Raw genomic sequence first — 18,777 nt, forward strand, 5'->3', positions numbered from 1 at the left:
AGGGGTCCTCCACCACCACCCGTGAGACCACTTTTGCTCTGAGACAACTCCCAACCCTGTTGTTACGGAAAGATAATCAAGTGCCTAAAGCCATCTACACACTCCAGAGGTCCGCTGCTCAGGACAAGAGGCCCCTGCCCGCCAGCTGCTATGCCCGTGTCAGGAGTCCAGCCACACTGGAGAACTGAGGCAGAGAATGACCTGTGCACAGACTCGCGCCTGATCCCCACAGAGTGTGGGCTGCTGGGGTGCTGTCACAGTCAACATCTGGATACCTCTCTGCAAACTTGAATGCACCAGGGCCCTTACCTTGGGGTCAGAGGAGAAAAAAACCCGCACACCAAGAGATCCACCAATCAACCAGAGTCCCAAAGACTCTTTCAGCCTGAGTGGAGATGTGGAGGGTGAGGGCACGGGAGGGAGTTGTGCTTCAGAGGTATCTGATCTCAACGGCCGTAGATTAAATTCTCTGAGAACAAGACGGCCTTTCCCCACTCTCAAGGGAACCAGTGCGTGGCCAGCCGGGAGCGACACCTGGATCCCATAACTCTTGGGGATGTGCTCCCAGCCTGAACTGTTTACAATTACACACACCAAACCAACATCAGCTGGGCGGGGAATGGACGCCTGCCCACAGAGAAGCCAGGAGGTCAATGGGAAAAAATGATCGTAGTCAATGCTGAGCCTTCATGTTTGGACCCTTTATCCAAACTGCCGCGATGTTCTCATGCCCCCGCCCTGTGCAGACACCAGGGCCTCCTCTGATCCTCATTTCCAGGGAGCTTGGGGTGGCAGTGGGAGGAGCCCCCACCCCTTGGAGGTTAGCCGAACACAGGGCTATTTAAGGACCCACAGAGGGAGGATAAGAATGTTCTTTCCCGGGAATCCTAGTCACCGTGACGCTAACGTGCACTCAGCCAGGTGGGATGGCTGGCGAGATCCCAGGGTTAGCAAATGGCTTGGAGAAGGTGGCCTCTTTGCATTAGGCCATATGGAATGACACTTCCTAGGGCCTGATGAAACACCAGGGGTTATGCTGAACAGATTTTCACTTTGGCTTCCTCGTCCAGGAAGGAATGAGATGCTCTTTGGCAGAGAGCAAGCCCCACTTTCCCTACCCTGGCTCTGAGGTCATCAGCTCCCCCTGGGGAAGCCCAGGATTCTAGCCACGGCTACTTGAAATGAAAGCCCGACACTACTAGAGACCTGGGGTCAAGGGGAGGCTCGTTCTTTCTGGATCTTTCTGGCCTCAGGTTCTCAGGGGGAATCCCTTTTCTAAACTCAAGACTCAGGAGACCTGAACGGAATCGTCAGGAAAAAAAGAAAGTGGCAGAAAGTCAAGAGGAGAGAATGCGGGTATGAAAGAAGATGGCGGGGTGGGGAGGCGAAAAGAGAGAGAGAGAGAGAGAGAGAGAGAAGGCTGCATGTCCAGGTGCAGGAGCAAGCCTGAGTGCAGCACCCAAGAGGGGTCTCGGAGCACCAAACACTCACACTTGCCCTTGATGGTTCTGTCATTAACCCGACCCACTCTGTCACAGGCTGACTTCCAGGGCATCTGGGATACACGGACCTGAACTTCAATGGGCTTCCATGGTCGGCAGTGGCACACACGCCTCACCTAGCTCAAGTGCCTGCAGTGGCTCTCTCGGGAGATCCTCGAGAGCTCCAGACACCAGGAGATGTCACAGTCCAGCTATACTGCAGACAACTGTACTCGACCCTCGCATACGCCATGATCCTCAGTCGCAATCCCAGAGGTACCGACTACAGGGACCCCACCTCTAAAACCTGCTAGAAGACGCACAATCCAACTCTACCATGACTATCATGGACCAGCCGCACTGCATTAGGCATCCGAGCAGCAGGGGTGAGGTTGTCAGGTACTTGCCATTTCAACCCAAGATCTGGCACGTCAACACCCTTTAGTCCCTCCCACTTGTACTAGAGAGGATGCCATAAAAGGCCAGACAATACAAAGGGCAGTAGGGTGGTGACCATCTCAAGCTCATAAGGAGCCTGGGATTGTAACTGAGAACATTCACCCCTTGTGGACCCAACACCATAGAGATGAAGAGTTGTCCCTTACTAACTACCACCCAATAGGTCTAACTTACCACCCAATAGGTCCCAACCCCGATATCAAGGATCCCAAGCACCCCAGCAGAGTTCCTTCCAAAAGGACCATATTTGAATTTTAGTAAATCAGCTCAGTATGTTCCAGGACTGTGGGTATTAAATAAGTCAGTGAAATCTCCAAACAATAAGCTCATTCAACACAATCTCTTTTTCTCCCCCCATCTGGGGACTTGAATATAGTCAACATGAATAAATCCTGTTGTGTAAAAACTGGGGGAGAAAAAAAAAAACACAACGAGGGTGGAGGATGGAAGGAAATGGCAGGATTCCCACTTGCTGGTCTAACAGGGAGGCTAAGAGAGTCCCCACAACCCAAAAGGATGCTAGCGTGCCGGGGGAGCCCTGGGGAGATGGCAGTTAACAGTCTGCAGTCCAGGTAAGGAAGTTATCTGGGATTTCCCCACCCATGCATTCCCAGGTTCTCCTCTGCAGCCTTCCCATTCGTGTACTCAAACTAGAAGTGAGCCCTTCGGCTGCCCCAAATCTAGCCCCTTCCTAGACGGACCGGCCATAAGCCAGGCCTGACCCTGTACCAGGGATGTTTCGCTTCAAATATGTACAAAACTTATTTCCTGCCTCTTCCCCTCCCCCTCCAGTGACCCCCAACAGAGTCAAGACAATTAGAACTAAGGACTGCCCCCCAAATTCTTCCTGAATACCCCAAGAACAGGTGGAGCAGAACTCCCTTTGCACAGGCCGAGTGGCTTGGATAGATTTGTGAGAAAGAGTTGCATGTGTGAAGTTCTCCTGTGTAATTCATGGTTGAAAGTGATCTACGCCCATATGGTCCTTGCGGATGGAAGTTCTATAGCCTTTCAACACACTGCACTTAAGAAAGATGAGAAGACACGGGTTCAGTTACCCAAGTCCTAGATCCAGACACAGTTCACCTGAAGAACAAGCCAATTCACATTTTTGATTAAAAAAAAAAAAAAAAAAGGCAACCATCACAATCTTCAGATTCCATTAGGACCCCCAGAGTAATAGTCTTCCATTGTTGTGGTATTCCGCACCCCATCTCCTGGACTGGGGCAGGAAGGGCTGGTGACACCTGCTCTTCCTATAGGAGGCTTTCCCCCGTCTGGAATCATCTGGGACTAGGTGCATTATTTTGCTAAATCATGGGTTTTCCCTGCCTCAAAATCATCCCTCGCTAGCACAGGCAAGCATGACTGCCAAAATCAAAAAGTCAGCCAGGAAGTAATTATGGTGCAGACTTGGGTACTCCAATTCCAATTTAATAACTTTATTGGTGAGGGACGGAAAAAAAAAAAGGACTTTCAGAAAGGGTGCCCAATTCAATACATTAGATCCATGTGTGTAGCAACAGAGTTCCCAGGGTGGAAGCCTGGAGCTAATGCTTCACTATTCCATGACCCTCTTGGGCTCGTCTGCTGCCTGGGTTTTAGGAAAACTGCTTTTCCTTTTCGCTAACTAGAGGGAGATCCCCCACCCTCGTGCCGTCTGCGCCGGATGGAAAAGTCTCTTGCATTTAGGATGCTGTCAAGCAGTCCATCCTTTTTGTTTTCTACCAAAATTCTTCACCCCTTCTGCTATACCTCCCTCCAGATTGCTGCGGCCATGAAAACACGGAGACCTCGGATTCTGTTTACCGCCCGTGATGGCCCAGGGGGCACTCAACAGAGCCTCTGTCTTGTCCCACAGCATCGTGAACCACTAGGGTTTGTTTTAAAGTCGGCTTCCGGAAGATGTCATTTACACACGGGGGAAAAAAAAAATTGTCCTGCTAACTGCACAGGTCTGAGTTTTCACAAACGCCTGGAGCTGTGGACTCTACCGCCGTAAAGATTTGAAACGTAAAGATTTTTACCATTCCAAAAATTTCCCACATACCCCTTTGCGGTCAACCCCTTCCCCCCTCCCGCGGCCACTACGGACGGGTTTTCTTTCCCGGCAATTTTGCCTTTTCCAGAAAGTCACGTACATGGGATCATACAGTGCGCAAGACTTTTGAGTCTGGCTTCTTTCACTTAGCACACGGGTATGTACCTTAGGTATGAACTGCTGGGTTTTTAAGCTTCGGACTTTCGCTTTCTTGCCAAAGACATGGAATGATTCGCTGTAGCTTATCTTTGCCATGGAGGAACCAAATTCTGGATTCAGGGCCTTTTAATAAAGCAGAGGCCTGGGAACAGGGTGACCTCCCAGCTCCATCCACCCAGAACGGAGGGGTTTCCTGGGACTTGGGGCTTTCAGCGGCAAAACCAGGCAAGTCCCACGCGAACCAGGAGAGTTGGTCCCTCTCCTTGGGACAGCCACCGCCAAAGGCAGGGCCGCACATGCGCCCCGCTCAGAGGCCTCGGCCAGCAGGTTGGTCTCTCTGACGTGACAGCTGACCGACTGTCCTTCTTGGATTCAATTGCAAGCAGAAGGCCAATTTGCAATCTGCTGGGCTGAGCCCCTGCACAGGGCTCCCGCTCCCACAGGCCTGCAGCTGTCTTTGAAGTCTCCGCGAGGGCTCAAGGAAGTGGGAAGAGAACTCAGGGGTCTGTTCAGAAGACAGCAGAGCCCCGTGGCTGTTGGTGCTGCACCCTCCCCACGCCTCCCTGGAATGTGTGACGCTCACAGAGAGATGGGACGTGAAGGTGCTCTGGGCTCGTTCTCCTTCTGCTCCGGGCCAGTGCAATGCGCCCAGGGTAATGCCGGCTCCTACTTTTTCTACACATTCTCCCTGCTCCTCCCTCGCAGCGGGGTTTTTTTTGTTCGTTGTGAGACTAACCAGGGAGGAGGTGAGAGAGCCACGGCATAGAAAACTAGCATAAAAAGCTTGAAGTATCTAAAGGTTTCTTCTACGTAAACTGAGACATCGGAGGAAAGTCAGGCACGGCCGTGATGTGGCTCCACGCACGCACGAAGCTTAAGGAGGCGCAATTCCGTGCCCAACGCCTTTCCAGCCAGTTCGAGAGAAATACACAGATGGTCCTCTCGAAGCAGCTAGGCTCCCTGGGCACCGGTTGAGCAACCCCAACTCAGAGCTCCCAGTAGCTCGGGCAGAGCCGGCTGTGAGGAACGCCCAACACATGCACAAGAAGGCAGGAATCGGTAGGGTCACAACCATGCCACAGAGGTCTTCGGGTGGCTGCTCCCCCAGACTTATTTAACGTTGCCTCTTCTCAAAACGCTTCCCAGCAGCTCTTACAATTCATCCCACCAAGCAGCCTGTGAGGCAGGTTAGTGATCATTATCCTCACTCGTACAGACGAGGGAACAAGGCCCAGAGAGAGGGATTAAGTGACTTGCCCAAGGTCACGCAGCGAGTTAGTGGCAAAGGCCGGGTTAGAATCCCGAGCCCCAGAGCGCCCAGGCCAGAGCTCAGCTCCACAAGACCCCTCGGCCATCGGTCCAGAGCATGGGCAAAGCTAGGTCTGCGCCCTCGGGAGCCCTGGAGGCCAGGTGAGCGGCTGCAGCGGGCACAGGCAGACTCATACTCACAAGCAGAAACCTGCAGGATCCTTCTCTGTACCACCAGACAGCAACACCCCTGTGCTGGAACAGACAGAAATAAGGCTCAAGTCGGGAAAGCCAAGGGCCACCAGGGTGGGCTTATGTCTCCGCTGCTGGAACGCGGCTTTGAGATTTTGCTTCGTAACATGGAAGAATGCGTGTTCCTGTTGCCTGGAATTCATCCATTCACCCACTCCCCAGTTGTGCCCCAGGCACCTGTGTGCTGGCCCTGCACCAGGGGCTGGGGGGAGGGACGCTGGGAGGGGAAAGATAACATCCCTGTCTTGAAGGTGTTCAGTCTAATAGACGAAACAGGCATATAAGACAACATGACATTAATTCATCAAATATTTGCTGGGTGCCTATGATGTACCAGGTGTTAATACGGCTATCCCTCAAGTCATTCAGGAACACAGAGGGAATCAAGGGAGGCTTCCCGGAAGAGGAGGCATGTGGATGAGGTCCCGAAGGTTGAGGAGAGTTTCACTGAACAACTCGTCCCTTCCGGGCTAAAGGGACACAGATAAGGAAGGGGTCTGAAATGGCTTTGAGTACTTCTTTCTTTTTGTTTTCTGCCAAGACTTTATTTAAACTTAAGTTAGTTAACATATAGTGTAGTATTGGTCTCGGGAGGAGAATTTAGTGATTCATCACTTACACATAACACCCAGTGCTCATCCCAACAAGTGCCCTCCTTCATGCCCACCACCCACTTAGCCCATCCCCCCACCCGTCTCCCCTCCGGAGTACTTCTAGATAAACTCTTGCTGTTCGCAGAACAGGAGTTCCACCCTTTCGAAACTCCGTTCCCAGGGATGTTGTATCCTGCTTGACTTTGAATTGTTGCTTAATCTCTTTAGACCTCAGTTGACCTGTCTGTCAAATGGGAGTGAAGAATCCTCTGTTTGAGAGGGTGGCCCCGGCCTTCCCTAACAATCTCTGGCGAAGCGTTCGCACAAAAGTCCTTGAGAAACAAATTCCTCACGTGGCCAATGGCATTCTCTTTCCCACTGTCTGCTGCTCTCGGCTCTTGCCAGGAAATTGATTTTATTTATAAGAATCACAACCCTATGCTGACCTTTGTTGGGCTACCCACAGTCCCTCCCTCATTTCCCTCTCCTAAAGACACATCCTCCCTCCAAAGATTCCTCAGTGACCACAGAGCAACTAGGACTGAAGAGCGCTCGGAAAGGCAGATGGACAAACACTGGACCCTATTTTCTAGATGGGGAAACTGAGGCCTGGAGAGCTCAGTGACTCATCCAAGGAACCAGAATGCATGGGTCTCCCCATTCCCAAGCCACTGCTTTCTACATGGCACCATGACCACTTCCTGCCTCTGCCTGGGCAGACACGCCACCCTGCCTCAGCTGGGGGGGGGGGGGGGGGAGAAAGTCTCCCTTCTCTGAATGGCAGAAGCCTTTAGAGAAACATTTCCCGTCATTAAAGGGATTTGCAAGAAAACTGGCACAGCTTCCTTAGCTTTGAAGCTTCTTGGCCCCTCCTGGCCCTTTAATTGTGCTTGGATCCAGCCCAGTTCCCAGAGCTCCTACCCCTCTGAGGGGAAGGGCCCACAGCAGAATTCCCGCCACCCAGCCTGGCCCGTCAGCACCACAGGTGACCCCTCAGTATTTCTGTTTCAGACCATTTCATTGCCAAAGCATCAAGGGCTCCCGCACAAAGAGCTTCAAAGTCACAAGGGCTCAGGGTCAAGTGCAACCACGAGCAAACCCCAAGCTTAGGACTGTGCGGTATCACTTGTGAGACTGTTTTGAAGCAGTGTTCCCACCGCCTTTCGAGCCTATAATAGCTTAAGGTGAATTACGTTAGATTTCTGGAGGCATCACAGATTTGGCGAAAGCACATCACATGAGTATGGAGGGTGTATCAGTCTTATTCCCTACGTGCTTTTAATTTTCCAGGTGAAGAAGGGCTATGTATACAATGTACGTATAACTACTTATCTTTTTTCAGTGATTCTCAATTTTGGCTGCACGTCAGAATCCCCTGACGACCTGAGCTGCACGCCTAGATCAACTGAATCAGAATATCTTGAGTGGGGCCTACATATCCCCTTTTTTTTTTTTTTTTTAATTTTTTTTTTCAACGTTTATTTATTTTTGGGACAGAGAGAGACAGAGCATGAACGGGGGAGGGGCAGAGAGAGAGGGAGACACAGAATCAGAAACAGGCTCCAGGCTCCGAGCCATCAGCCCAGAGCCTGACGTGGGGCTCGAACTCACGGACCGCGAGATCGTGACCTGGCTGAAGTCGGACGCTTAACCGACTGCGCCACCCAGGCGCCCCTCCCTTTTTTTTTTTTTTAAGGTCCCCTGATTGTTCCTAAGGTTAAGAACCACTGCTTTATGCAAAGCTTCAATAGGGAAAAACCTGAGTTCCTAGGCATAAAAAAAAAGAAAAAAAAAAAGAAAAAAAAAGACATCCAGATGATTCCTCTGAAAGTGACATGAATATTATCAATCCGTCCCTCTCTCTTAACTGATTTTTCTTTCTCAGACCTTCCCTGACCACAGATCCCAGTTTAAGCTTTCATGTGTTTTTATTTTTTCTTTAATGTTTTTATTTATTTTTGAGACAGAGAGAGAGCATGAGCAGGGGAGGGGCAGAGAGAGGGGGAAGACACAGAATCTGAAGCGGGCTCCAGGAGCTGAGCTGTCAGCACAGAGCCTGACACGGGGCTCGAACTCACGGAGTGTGAGATCATGGCCTGAGCTGAAGTCAGACGCCTAACCGACTGAGCCACCCAGGCGCCCCAAGCTTTTGTGTGGTTTTACTGGCTTGACTCTTCACTGCTCATCCCTACCTTGCGGTACCTTAGGAAACACACATGCCCTCTCCTGGGAATCAGGTGATCTGACTCAGAAGCAAACAAACAAAAACAGAAAAAGAGCGATTACACCTTCAACCAATGACTGTGATCCAAATTAAAGTGAATAGCTCAAGCGTGACAGCTTGGATCCAAGTATGATGCAAATTCAGGAAGCTTCCTCAGGACGGTTCCAAGTGCAATCCACAGATAGTAGGTCAGTCACATTTGGCCCTGGACACGCTCGCTCACCAGCTGGAAGAGCAGTAGAAACCAGAATTCTTGACCACATGCTGTGAGTTCAGCCAATGCCCTCCCCCCCCACCCCCCCCCCCCAGCACAGTGATCCAAGGGTGCCCTTATGAGAGTCATAAATATGGAAACATCCAAGGATGGGAGCCTTTTCAAGGGACCCTGTGGATGCTGGCACTGCTTACACAACACCAAAGAGATTCATATACAAGAAACAGCAACTCTACCAACATTTTTTATGAGAACTCTTATAAAAGCTCCATCTCTGGGAGACACCCCTGCAGAGTCTTCTCACAATCCCTGCCCTTTGCTTTTGCTGGAGAGAGTCATGGCTATCTAAACAAAATGGCTTAGATGGGATGGGGGAAAAGTTTGGAAATGTTTCTGTAAGAGAGGCTGACATTCCAACGACTCTTCAGCTCCAGACCTCCCTTTACATCCTACAAAACAATGGAAAATCAGCCCCGAGTCTAAAAATGACAGGCTAGGGTTGGAGGATGTACAATAGGTAACACACACGCTAGGGAACACGGAGAACAATTTCTCCCAAGTCAACTGCTTTGTAAGACTTAACAAATGAAAGAAAACACTTTGAGAATCTGGCCACAGCAACGAGGCATTCTGCCTGTTTGGGAGAGCTCAAAATTGGGAAGTTAGAAACACAGAATGAGGCATTTCAGTGACAAAATTTGAAAGTGTCGTGAGAATTCTTCTTTATAATGTTTATATATTTCAAGAACCCACGTAAATCTTGCTTTTCCATTTAACTTTGCTGTTTAAAAGATACCTAGTCATCCCACAATGATTCAATCTTACCCTAAAAACAAAAACTGCCCTCAATGTCTGATGAGCATAAGACAACTATGGATTCCCGTTAGAGTTGCCCTGGTTAATCTGAGATTTGGCCCACACACGTCATTTTTCAATAAGAGTTCAAAGCACAGGTTAAAAGAACGGGGATTTCTACAACCCTGGGGTGGGGGGGGGGGGGAATCCCTAAATTCTGCAGCTGAAACGTGTAGTTAGTAAACATATCCACATTCACTGGTGAGGCCTGAAGACTTTCTCCAGAGTGGAACACTAAAAGATGAGTTGGATTAGCCTATGCAATCCAGATAATTCTCAAATGTTTCCATCCACTTATCACTCTCTGAGTTACTGCAAAATAAGGCAGATACATGTGTTACCAAAAACATAAACACTCTGAACTGGAAACTAAGTGTCCTTCAGTTGGCAAAAACCCCTGATACTCCAGGGTGGGAGCTCCAGGATTTTAAGCTCCCAAGAGAAAGAAGTAACTAAGAAGACTTTCTTAGGTCAAGGGCCAAGTCAAAAGCTATTAATGCAAAAAGCTTCTGATAATAACGGGGCATTTAGAAAGAAGACCCCAAATGTTATAATATGCCCTAACTTAGGTTACTATGCTAATTTGAGGAAGCAGCTTGCTCCAGGGACCTTCATCCTGCAGCTGGCAACCCTTCATTTCACAATTCAGATACGGCACGTGCTGAAGTAAGAGGGACCTCAGAGGCCCGACACTTCCAACTCAAGCCCTGAATTCTCTGTGAGGGTCCCTCCCAAAGGGCCGAGGGGAGGGGGGAGGCAGAGTGGGAGAGGGAGTAGCAAACTTCCATTTTACAAAGAGAGGGGCCGTGGCTTCAAGTGTTCTGAGAGTGCATAAGGACGCATTCAGTCATCTCGGCATAAAACTGACGTGATCTCAGCAGAATTTGGGAGAAAAAAAAAAAACCAAAAAACCAAAAAACCCCACCAGTCCGTTAGAAATGTGATAGAGGCTCCAGGGAGGGTTCACAGACAAGAAACCAAAGGTTGCCCATTAATTTAACCGTGTCCCCCCGCCCCCAGCCGGCTTCCCGTGGCCTTGGCAAAGACCCTTTCTTTCTGCGTGAGGTGCAGCCTAGAATTTAAATCTTTTACCCCCACCTGTAACCAGGTGACCCAGATTGAGAAAAAAGCAGTGGGAAAAATCAAAAGCTAGGCACGACTAGCTGAGGGAACTAAAGCCGGTCCCAGAAGGTTCCTTTATGTCATGTCAGAAATGAGAAACCACTGGGAATGAGATTCCTTGGGAATCTGAGCATTTTCCTTTATTACCCTTTCCCAGGGGGAAATAAATATAGAAACAGTATTTCCTCTCGCAGGTTTGGCAGGGACGAGTCCAGGGCTGGGAGGTGCAAGAGGCTGAAATGAAAGGCGGAGGGTGTAAGGGGCGTCCGCGGCGTCCCGCTTAAGGGGTAACTCTTTAAGAAAAGCTCTTTAATCCTTGGCTTCTAGACTCCAGCCTCGGGGCTCCGAGCACTGGTGCGAGCCGGGCTGCGGGCACAACCCGGGCCGTCCCGCCCATCAGGGTTTGGCCAAGATCCCCGCCCTCGGCCAAATCCAAAACATGCCCAGCTGCGCGCTGGGCTAAACCCTCCCAGGCCCGGACGCCTCCGCGCGCTCCACCTGCCGGGCATCCCGTGCGCCCCCCACCCCCAGCCCCGCACTTCCCCCGACGCCTGGCTGGGGATGGAAACGGCTCGGAGACAGACGGTTACCTGGGCGGCCGAAGGACGGGGAGGGAGTGGAGCTGCGAGCCCACCCCACCGCCCAAGCGCATCCCCGCTCAGGCTCCTCGCTGGGGTCCGCGGGCAGCCCTCCACTCCGGCAGGCGCCCGGGCGAGACGACCCAACGACTTGCTCCTCTGCCCCCAAGCCGCGCGGCGCCGTTGCCAATTCACTCGGGGCCTCCTTGGCCCCGGCATCTTTCCCGGGCGGCCGGGACTGGAGAGGTGGGTCGCCAAGCGCACCCTCGCTCCTCCAACAGGTGAAAGGCCTCGCCACGCCGACCCCGCCCTCCGCGCCGGGGAGGGTCCGAGAGCCCCGGCCGCGGCCACCGCCTAGGAGGCCCCTCTCGGGGCCCGCGGCGCCGCCGTCGCCCGGGTCTCCGGCCCAGGTTCGGGCTGGACGGGCGCAGCCGGCTCTGCCCACCTGAGTCCCGGCGGGAAGCGAGGCGCCAGCGGCGCAGCCCCACCACCCCCCCCAGCCCTCCTCGCGGCGCGACAGTGGAGTGCGTGCGCGCCGCGCCGGGACCCGCGCCCTCACCTTTGTACCGCTCCATCGGGGCCCCGGCGTGCGCTCCCGGCCGCTGGGCTCCGGCGCTGCGCTGTCGGCGCTCGGCTCCGCGCCCGGGCCGCCGCGCTGGCCCCTCCCCGTGAGGTCACGCTCGCCGCCGGACCTCCTGGCGCTCGGACCCCGTCTCCGCCCGGCGCGCCGCCCCCGCGGGGGAACTCCGCCGCCGAGCGTCCGCAGCGCCCAGGTCCGTGCGCGCCCCGGGCCCTGCTCCCCGCCCGCGGCCGCCCTGCAGTTCCTTCTCGTCCGGGACCCGGGGGCGGCGGCAGGGCGCAAGACACGGCTGTGCCCAAACCCTGGGAGAGGTTCTGGCGAGCCCGAGGGGCGGGCTGGGGCGGGCCTACGAGAGCCGTTCTTCCAACCGCGGGGCTGCAAACCCACTGCCCGGAGGAGGAGACCGAGGTCGAACCCCGGAGGCAGAGGCGTGCCTAGAGCGCCTCGCTCTTGACCGCGGGGCCGGCGCGCTAAAGCCTCGGCTTCCTCGAGGGGCGACCGGCGCATGGGGGTGGGGACACCCGAGCCCTGTCCCCGCGCCTGTCCCCCCCGGTTCTTGGAGAATCGCTTCAACCCTCTAGCAACCTCCCCGGGCAGCCGCTGCCGGTCGCGCACACAGGAGGGCGTCTGAAAATGCCTTCTTGCCGCCTTCTACCCGGGGCCCAGGTTTCCCCGGAGCAGTTGTTCCAGACTCTCGTGAGGACTAGAATTCCTAGAGCCGCCTGGACAAGTCCGGGAACACCTGACCGCCCGGGAGGGATGGTATCTGTTGCACAGGCGCTCGTCCACCCATGGCTCTAACCACCCTGCGCCGCTGCCACCGGGCGCCACACTGCTATCCCTCCAGTCTCTCAACCTCATCTGCACCCAAAGGAGAGCCATGTTCTCCTTTAAACTTCTCGATTTTCTCTTTAAAATCTCAATCACAGTATACGCAGGATGCCTGGAGTTTCAACCTGTCTCCCCCCACTTTCCTGAAGGAACATTAAAAACTATTTGTTGTGGGGGCGCCTGGGTGGCTCAGTTGGTTACGTGTCCAACTTTTGCTCAGGTCACGATCTCACGGTGGGTTCGAGCCCTGCATCCGCTTCACTGTTGTCAGTGCAGAGCCTGCTTGGGATCCTTTGCCCCCACCTTTCTCTCTCTGCCCCTCCCCTGCTCATGCTCTGTCTCTCTCTCTCTGTCTCTCAAAAATAAATAAATAAATAAATAAATAAATGTTAAAAATAATTGTTATTATTTTCAAAAAGATTCCTTAAATCTCAGAACAGAAGATTCAGCTCTGATTTTTGGAGACCTTTTGTCCCCGGCAGTCTTAGAAATATGTTTCTCAGTTGCATTAGCTGCTAACATCCACGGAGCCCTCCCCATAAGCCCGGCATGCCCCTTGGGGCTGTACAGGCACTGCCTTTAATTTTCCCAATGATTCTGTGATGTGGGGATTATTATTATTTATATCATGTAGTTGAGGAAACTGAAGTTTACAGAGGTTAAACAACTTGCCCAAGGTCACACAGTTAGAACAAACAAAAAAAGAACAGAGCAGGATTTAAACCCGGGTCTGCTGCTTCCAGATGGTTGTTCACCAAGCTTTCCTGGCACTCATAGGAAGGGCCAGGCCGTCTTTACCAGCTTGTGGAGCACACAGCCAGGTGAACAGGGTCCATACCGGGCCAGGTAGATGCTCTGATAAGGCACAAGGGATTCTGGGAACCCTAGTGGAGGGAGCTGAACCAGCCTGGAGAAGCCTTGCAGGTCCTAGGAGGGGGACAGCCTAGTGAGGTGACAGGAGAGGCAGAGTGAGTGCAGCCTTCCAGGCAGAAGGGACAGTGAGGACAAAGGCAGGGAAGTGAGCCACTTCAGGACCACAGTTCTCTGTCGCTGAAGCCACAAAGGCGAAGCCAGGAGTGGAAACTGACTGGAGAGGTGGGCACAGACCTGCCTGAGGGCCCCAAAGACAGAGTAATCTGAAAACCAAAGGCCTGGGCAGCACTGACAAGTGACGGTGCCCCAGGGGCCGTGGGAGGCTGAGCGGAAAGTGGCGTGCAGGAGGCGGTTGCACCAGCCCGCTGCTAAGTCACTGGGACGCTGCAAACCCGGCTGAGGAGGAGAGGACCAAGGGCAGAAATATGCAGGAAGTGTGATGCCAGGGCTCTGGGCCTGAGCACAGGGTGTGAGGGAGAAGGAAGCACCAATATGGACCAGGGTTTCCGGGCCGGCGTACAGAGTCAGCACTCAGGCGCTCGGCCAGTCCTCAGACACCACCCGAGGCCCTGTTAGGCGCCAGGTGCCGCCAGGCCCTGCACAGAGCCTGAGCAAGGTGGGCCAGGGACTCTCAACGGACTGGGGGTGGGAGGACAACGATCAGGACAAAAGATGAGGGTCCCTCAGTTGGACACAGAAATAGCAGCAGGTTGGGGTGTTGGGGCAGAAAGTGAAGGGCCCCTGGTGCCCGCAGGGGAGTTAGAGCCCGGGGTCTGAGCTCTCAGATTCATCCATTAGTTTACTCAGTTCTCTCAGCCACTCTTCCCGGTGGGCTGGGCCCTTGGGGAGTCAAGAGATAGAAAAAGGGGAGGTGGAGGCAAGAATTTGGACATCGCAGGGCATCACAGGCCAGACGATAGTGCTCAGCGGGCCACCCGCAAGCTGGAAATGCATCTGTCTCAGGATGGGAGGATGGGGGGCTCTTACCTTTTTGTGTTCTCTTTTTCCCTCTCTCCCTTCCTCCCTCCCTTTCCTCCTCTTGCTAAGGGCCCTACGTGGTGCCCACCCTCCAGTCTCCAGTGCCTACAGACTCCTGTCACGGGGTATCTGGTTTCCTTTCTAATGCTCAGAGAGAATCTGATTGCGCAGCTCCTCCTTCTGAAACTAGCCAGTCACTCTCGGCCGGATTCCAGCTCTAACCGGTCAGCGGGGGCTTTTGTCAGAGGTGACCCTCTCAGAGGGGCTGAGGTCCAGTCTGGCTCTGGCTGAGGTCACTAAGAACAAAAGACAGGGATTAAACTATCTGCCTCCTACGAATGAGGCCACAAATTAGGGGCCTGGCCCTAAGTCACAAAGTCAAGTCACAAAGTCAAGTCATCTCTCTCGTTCCGAAGCAGGACTCAAAAATCAGGTTTCCCCATTCCAAACCCTGTGTTTTGTCACACCCTTGAGTCAGGGCTCTAACCGGACAGGACTGTACCCCAGCAGGTCCTTTGGTGGCCATTTCTGCAGCCCCTTCCCTTAACTGCACCTGCTCTCTGCAGGCTGGGGCGGGGGAGGGGGGGTGGCAGCGGGCAGCTTGGTATCTCCATCATGCACATTCCCCCTCCCTTTCCCCCTACTGGCTCCAGCCCTTTAATTACTTCTTCCAAAGTCCATTCTAGTTTATCGATGGAGACTTGGCAAATCCCAGAGCCTCTAGACAAACACAAATCAATCAGAGACATATGCAGAGTGAATTTAAAATGGGAATGCACTGCCATTTCCAAGAACGAAACCGAAACACTACTTAAAACCATCAATAGAAATCTTAGGCACCGTTTCCCCCTCTCTCCAAAACCTGGGTGCCATTCAACCCCTCAGCATTAGTGGCTTTGCACCTTCCCCACATGGGCCGCTCACATTCATACCCCGAGTCATTGAGCTTCTGGTCTCCAGGATCCAACTCAGTCTCAACCCTCTAGGAGCTACAACTGACCCCAGCCCAGACCCAGAGGGTCTGAAATGGGCTGTTCTGATGCAGACAGCCCCAAAACCAAATCGAGTGCCCTACCCTGGAGTCTAGAAGGTGGGCTGTTCCCACAGAGCTCAGTCGGGGTGGGGGTGCGTAAGGCCCTCTTGGATGTGTGGCCGAAGGTTATCAGGGACACACAACCCAACAGCAGGCTTTACTCTCTGGCAATTCCTAAACAAATTCTTAGCAGCAGAGAGCTTTCTTCAACCACAAGGGGGCTTCTCCTGCTGACGCAGTGAGTGAGGCAGGGGGGTGAAGGCTTGCTTTGCCACATTTATCCTGTTTAATTCTCACAATGGTCCAGGCAGAAACTCTTGTCCCTCACTTCACACGTGGAGACCTTAAGTAATTGCCCAAGGTCACTGCTGGGCAGGGCCCGAGCCAGATGAGTTTGAGTGACATCTCTGACCCAGCTTCCCCACCCAGGCTCTCTTTTGTAATCCTGTGGGGTCACCAGCCAGGGCAGCAACTGTTCTTTACTTCGTCCCTTGTCACTCTTCAATAGCCAGCTCAAAAGCCACCCGCTCTGAGGACGGCCCCCTCCCCCATCAGCCTCCACCCCGTCCTCAGCATAGTCCTGTCCCCACTCCTACCAGAGCCTTCTGAGGTGTACTGTATTAATCCTCTGTCCCTGAGCTTGACATAGCACCCCCCACAGCACGTGCTCCATCATGCCTGTTGAATGAATTAATGAATGACTTTTTCTTTTTTTTCCCCTCTTGGGGCTTTTGCGAAAAGGACACACACACACACACACACACACACACACACACACACACACACGTCTTCTCTGGTTCAGTTTGATGAAACAAATCATCACCAAATATTAGACGTGTTTGGGCATGGGGTGGGATGGAGCCAGAGGAAGGTACCATTTGAATCAAGCCTTGAAGGGTTGAATTAATTCTTTTTTGTTGTCGTTGCAGTAAAATATACAGAAAATTTACCATTTAGACCACTTTTAAGTGTTCAGTTCAGCAGCATGAAGTCCATTCACGTTATGCAACCATCGGAACCATCTACCTCCAGAACACTTTTATCGTTCCAATCTGAAACTCTACCCATTAAATGATAACTCCCCATCCCCCCACCCCAGCCCGTGGTAACCCCTAATCCACTTTCTGTCTGTATGGATTTGGCTATTCCCGGTGCCTCTCATATAAATGGAATTATATACAATATATGACCTTTCATCTGGTTTGGGTGATTTCACGTCCTGTAATGTCTAAGACTCAGGCATGGTGTAGCATGTATCAGAATCCCTTCCTTCTTAAGGGCGAATAATATTTCCTTGTATGGATATACCACATGTTGTTTACCTACTCATCTATCAATGGACATTTGCGCTCTTTCGATCTTTGGGCTGCTGGGAATAATGCTGTTATGAGCACTGATGTATAAATATCTGTTCAGGTCCCCACTTTCAATTCCTTTGGGTGTATAGCTGGGAGAATTGCTGAGTCATGTGGTAATTGTGTTTAACTTTTTGTGCAGTCACCATCCTGGTTTTCCACAATGGCTGCACCCTTTTACATTCCCACCAGGAGTGCACAAAGGTTCCAATTTCTCCCCATTCTCTCCAACATTTGTTGTTTGCCAGTTTTTATTCCCATCTTAGTGGGTTCTTTCCCATTGAAGACTCTGAAGTCAATATAGCATAAAGTTAACACTTCCTAAATCTGCGTGGTCGCTACACGAGTGTGTTTGATATTATATAGTGAGGACCCCTGGTGGGGGTCTGATCCTTTCCGAGTGTCCACTTGAGGAAACAGAGGCCCGGGATCTCGAAGATGGAAGTGTTCATTAAATACCCAGGTGATGGCCCCCCCCAGCATGTTTGAAAAACTCCAGAAAAACACCGATAAATATTTGGCTTAAAGAAAGAAAGCAAAGGCTGGCAGGAAGGGGAGTAGATAGATGGAGGAGAGGAGAACGAGGAGGCCGGAGGAGGGGGCTCCTGGGCGACCCTCTGAGTTGGGCTCTGCACCAGAGCCTACAGTGGGGGACAACAGGGAAAAGAAACATGGGCACCGTTGTCACCCCTCCCGGCATCTTCACCTGCACATGTCCCCAGGTCTAGCTGGCACAGCCGAAGTCTACAAATAATCGCTTTTAGCTGCATCTCTAGAGAAACCAGTGTAGAAAAACACCCCTAGTCTATTCTGGTCACTATTCTATAATGATTGAGTTTATGTAAAGGGGCTATTTATCTTATACATTTCCTTTTTTTTAATGTTTATTTTTGAGACAGAGAAGAGAGACAGAGCATAAGCAGAGGAGGAGCATAGAGAGAGGGAGACAGAATCTGAAGCAGACTCCGTGCTCTGAGCTGTCAGCACAGAACCCAACGAGGGGCTCGAACACACAAACTGTGGGATCATGACCTGAGCTGAAGTTGGATGCTTAACCAACTGAGTCACCCAGGTGCCCCTCTTATACATTTCCTTAAAATACTCCTATGAGGTAAAGTAAATGAAAAGTGATGCTCTAAAGACCTACATAATTGAATCAAAGCATCCAAGGATGTCGGTTTGGGGAGTGGTGGACACGGGATGCCCCATTTCCTACGGGGACGACAGTGATTCCAGGAATGAGTATGCTCGTCCGGGCTACAGTGGGGCAGGCGCTCACAGCCCAGAGTCAAAGGCTCCAGCGGGTTCCCCTCCTGTGGCCCGAGTGTCCTGTCCCCTCCTTGGTCCCCAGGACCATGGATGGGCAGAACTGCTGGGTTTCCTAACTCTGTGTACAAAGGCTGTGCTCTCTTCTCAAAGCTCTGCGCTAACTAGCTCCCACCTTTTCTCTCCCACTCTAGAAAATTCCACCAATGTTACTGCTCCAGATGCTGGAGCACCAGCATCCACCTGGAGCACCACCCTCCAGATGCTGATGTGTCTCCCCCACTCTCCGGGAGGGACCAAGGATCGGCTCCCTCATCACCTTTCTCACCTTCCTCCCCAAATCACACATCTTAGTTAACAGGTAGGAGTCTGCAGTGCTCTGTCGGGGCTTCTCTCCAGTCAGCTGGGGTCAGGGAGAGCAACAGCACCGGTTCCCCAGTCATCTTCTCACCCGGATCAGAGGCTCTGTAACTCCATGGACAAACGCATCCCTGTTCTTTGTCTTGGCCCATTTCCCTTTTGTCTCTGCCTAACACTTCCCCAGCCTACCTCCAGGCTCTTTGCCTCCCATTTCCTGCCATGATCCTGAATCCATCCATGTAGAAGATTTCAGAGCTGTTTGGAAACTTGGGACC

At 52.4% G+C, this 18,777-nt stretch overlaps 1 protein-coding gene across 7 annotated transcripts in view; it reads right to left on the minus strand.

Annotated features, from left to right (window-relative positions):
* AFAP1L2 (actin filament associated protein 1 like 2) overlaps nucleotides 1–12,131 on the minus strand; it is a 99,591-nt gene extending 87,460 nt beyond the window's left edge. The window contains exons 1-2 of one of the 7 annotated variants that reach the window (XM_086680942.1): nucleotides 11,786–12,131; nucleotides 5,590–5,643 (exon numbers count right to left, since the gene is read on the minus strand). In XM_086680942.1, the coding sequence (XP_086537068.1) occupies nucleotides 5,590–5,643; nucleotides 11,786–11,801 (70 nt within the window). In that variant the 5' untranslated portion in view covers nucleotides 11,802–12,131. The remainder of the gene's footprint in view (nucleotides 1–5,589; nucleotides 5,644–11,785) is intronic. The other 6 variants (XM_086680940.1, XM_086680947.1, XM_086680941.1 and 3 more) reach the window with 6 other exon arrangements.
* Between the last annotated feature and the right edge of the window lie 6,646 nt (nucleotides 12,132–18,777).

This window comes from Puma concolor, chromosome D2, assembly GCF_028749965.1.
Source record: "Puma concolor isolate L17-30 chromosome D2, mPumCon1.1.hap2, whole genome shotgun sequence".
NCBI classification, from domain to species: domain Eukaryota; kingdom Metazoa; phylum Chordata; class Mammalia; order Carnivora; family Felidae; genus Puma; species Puma concolor.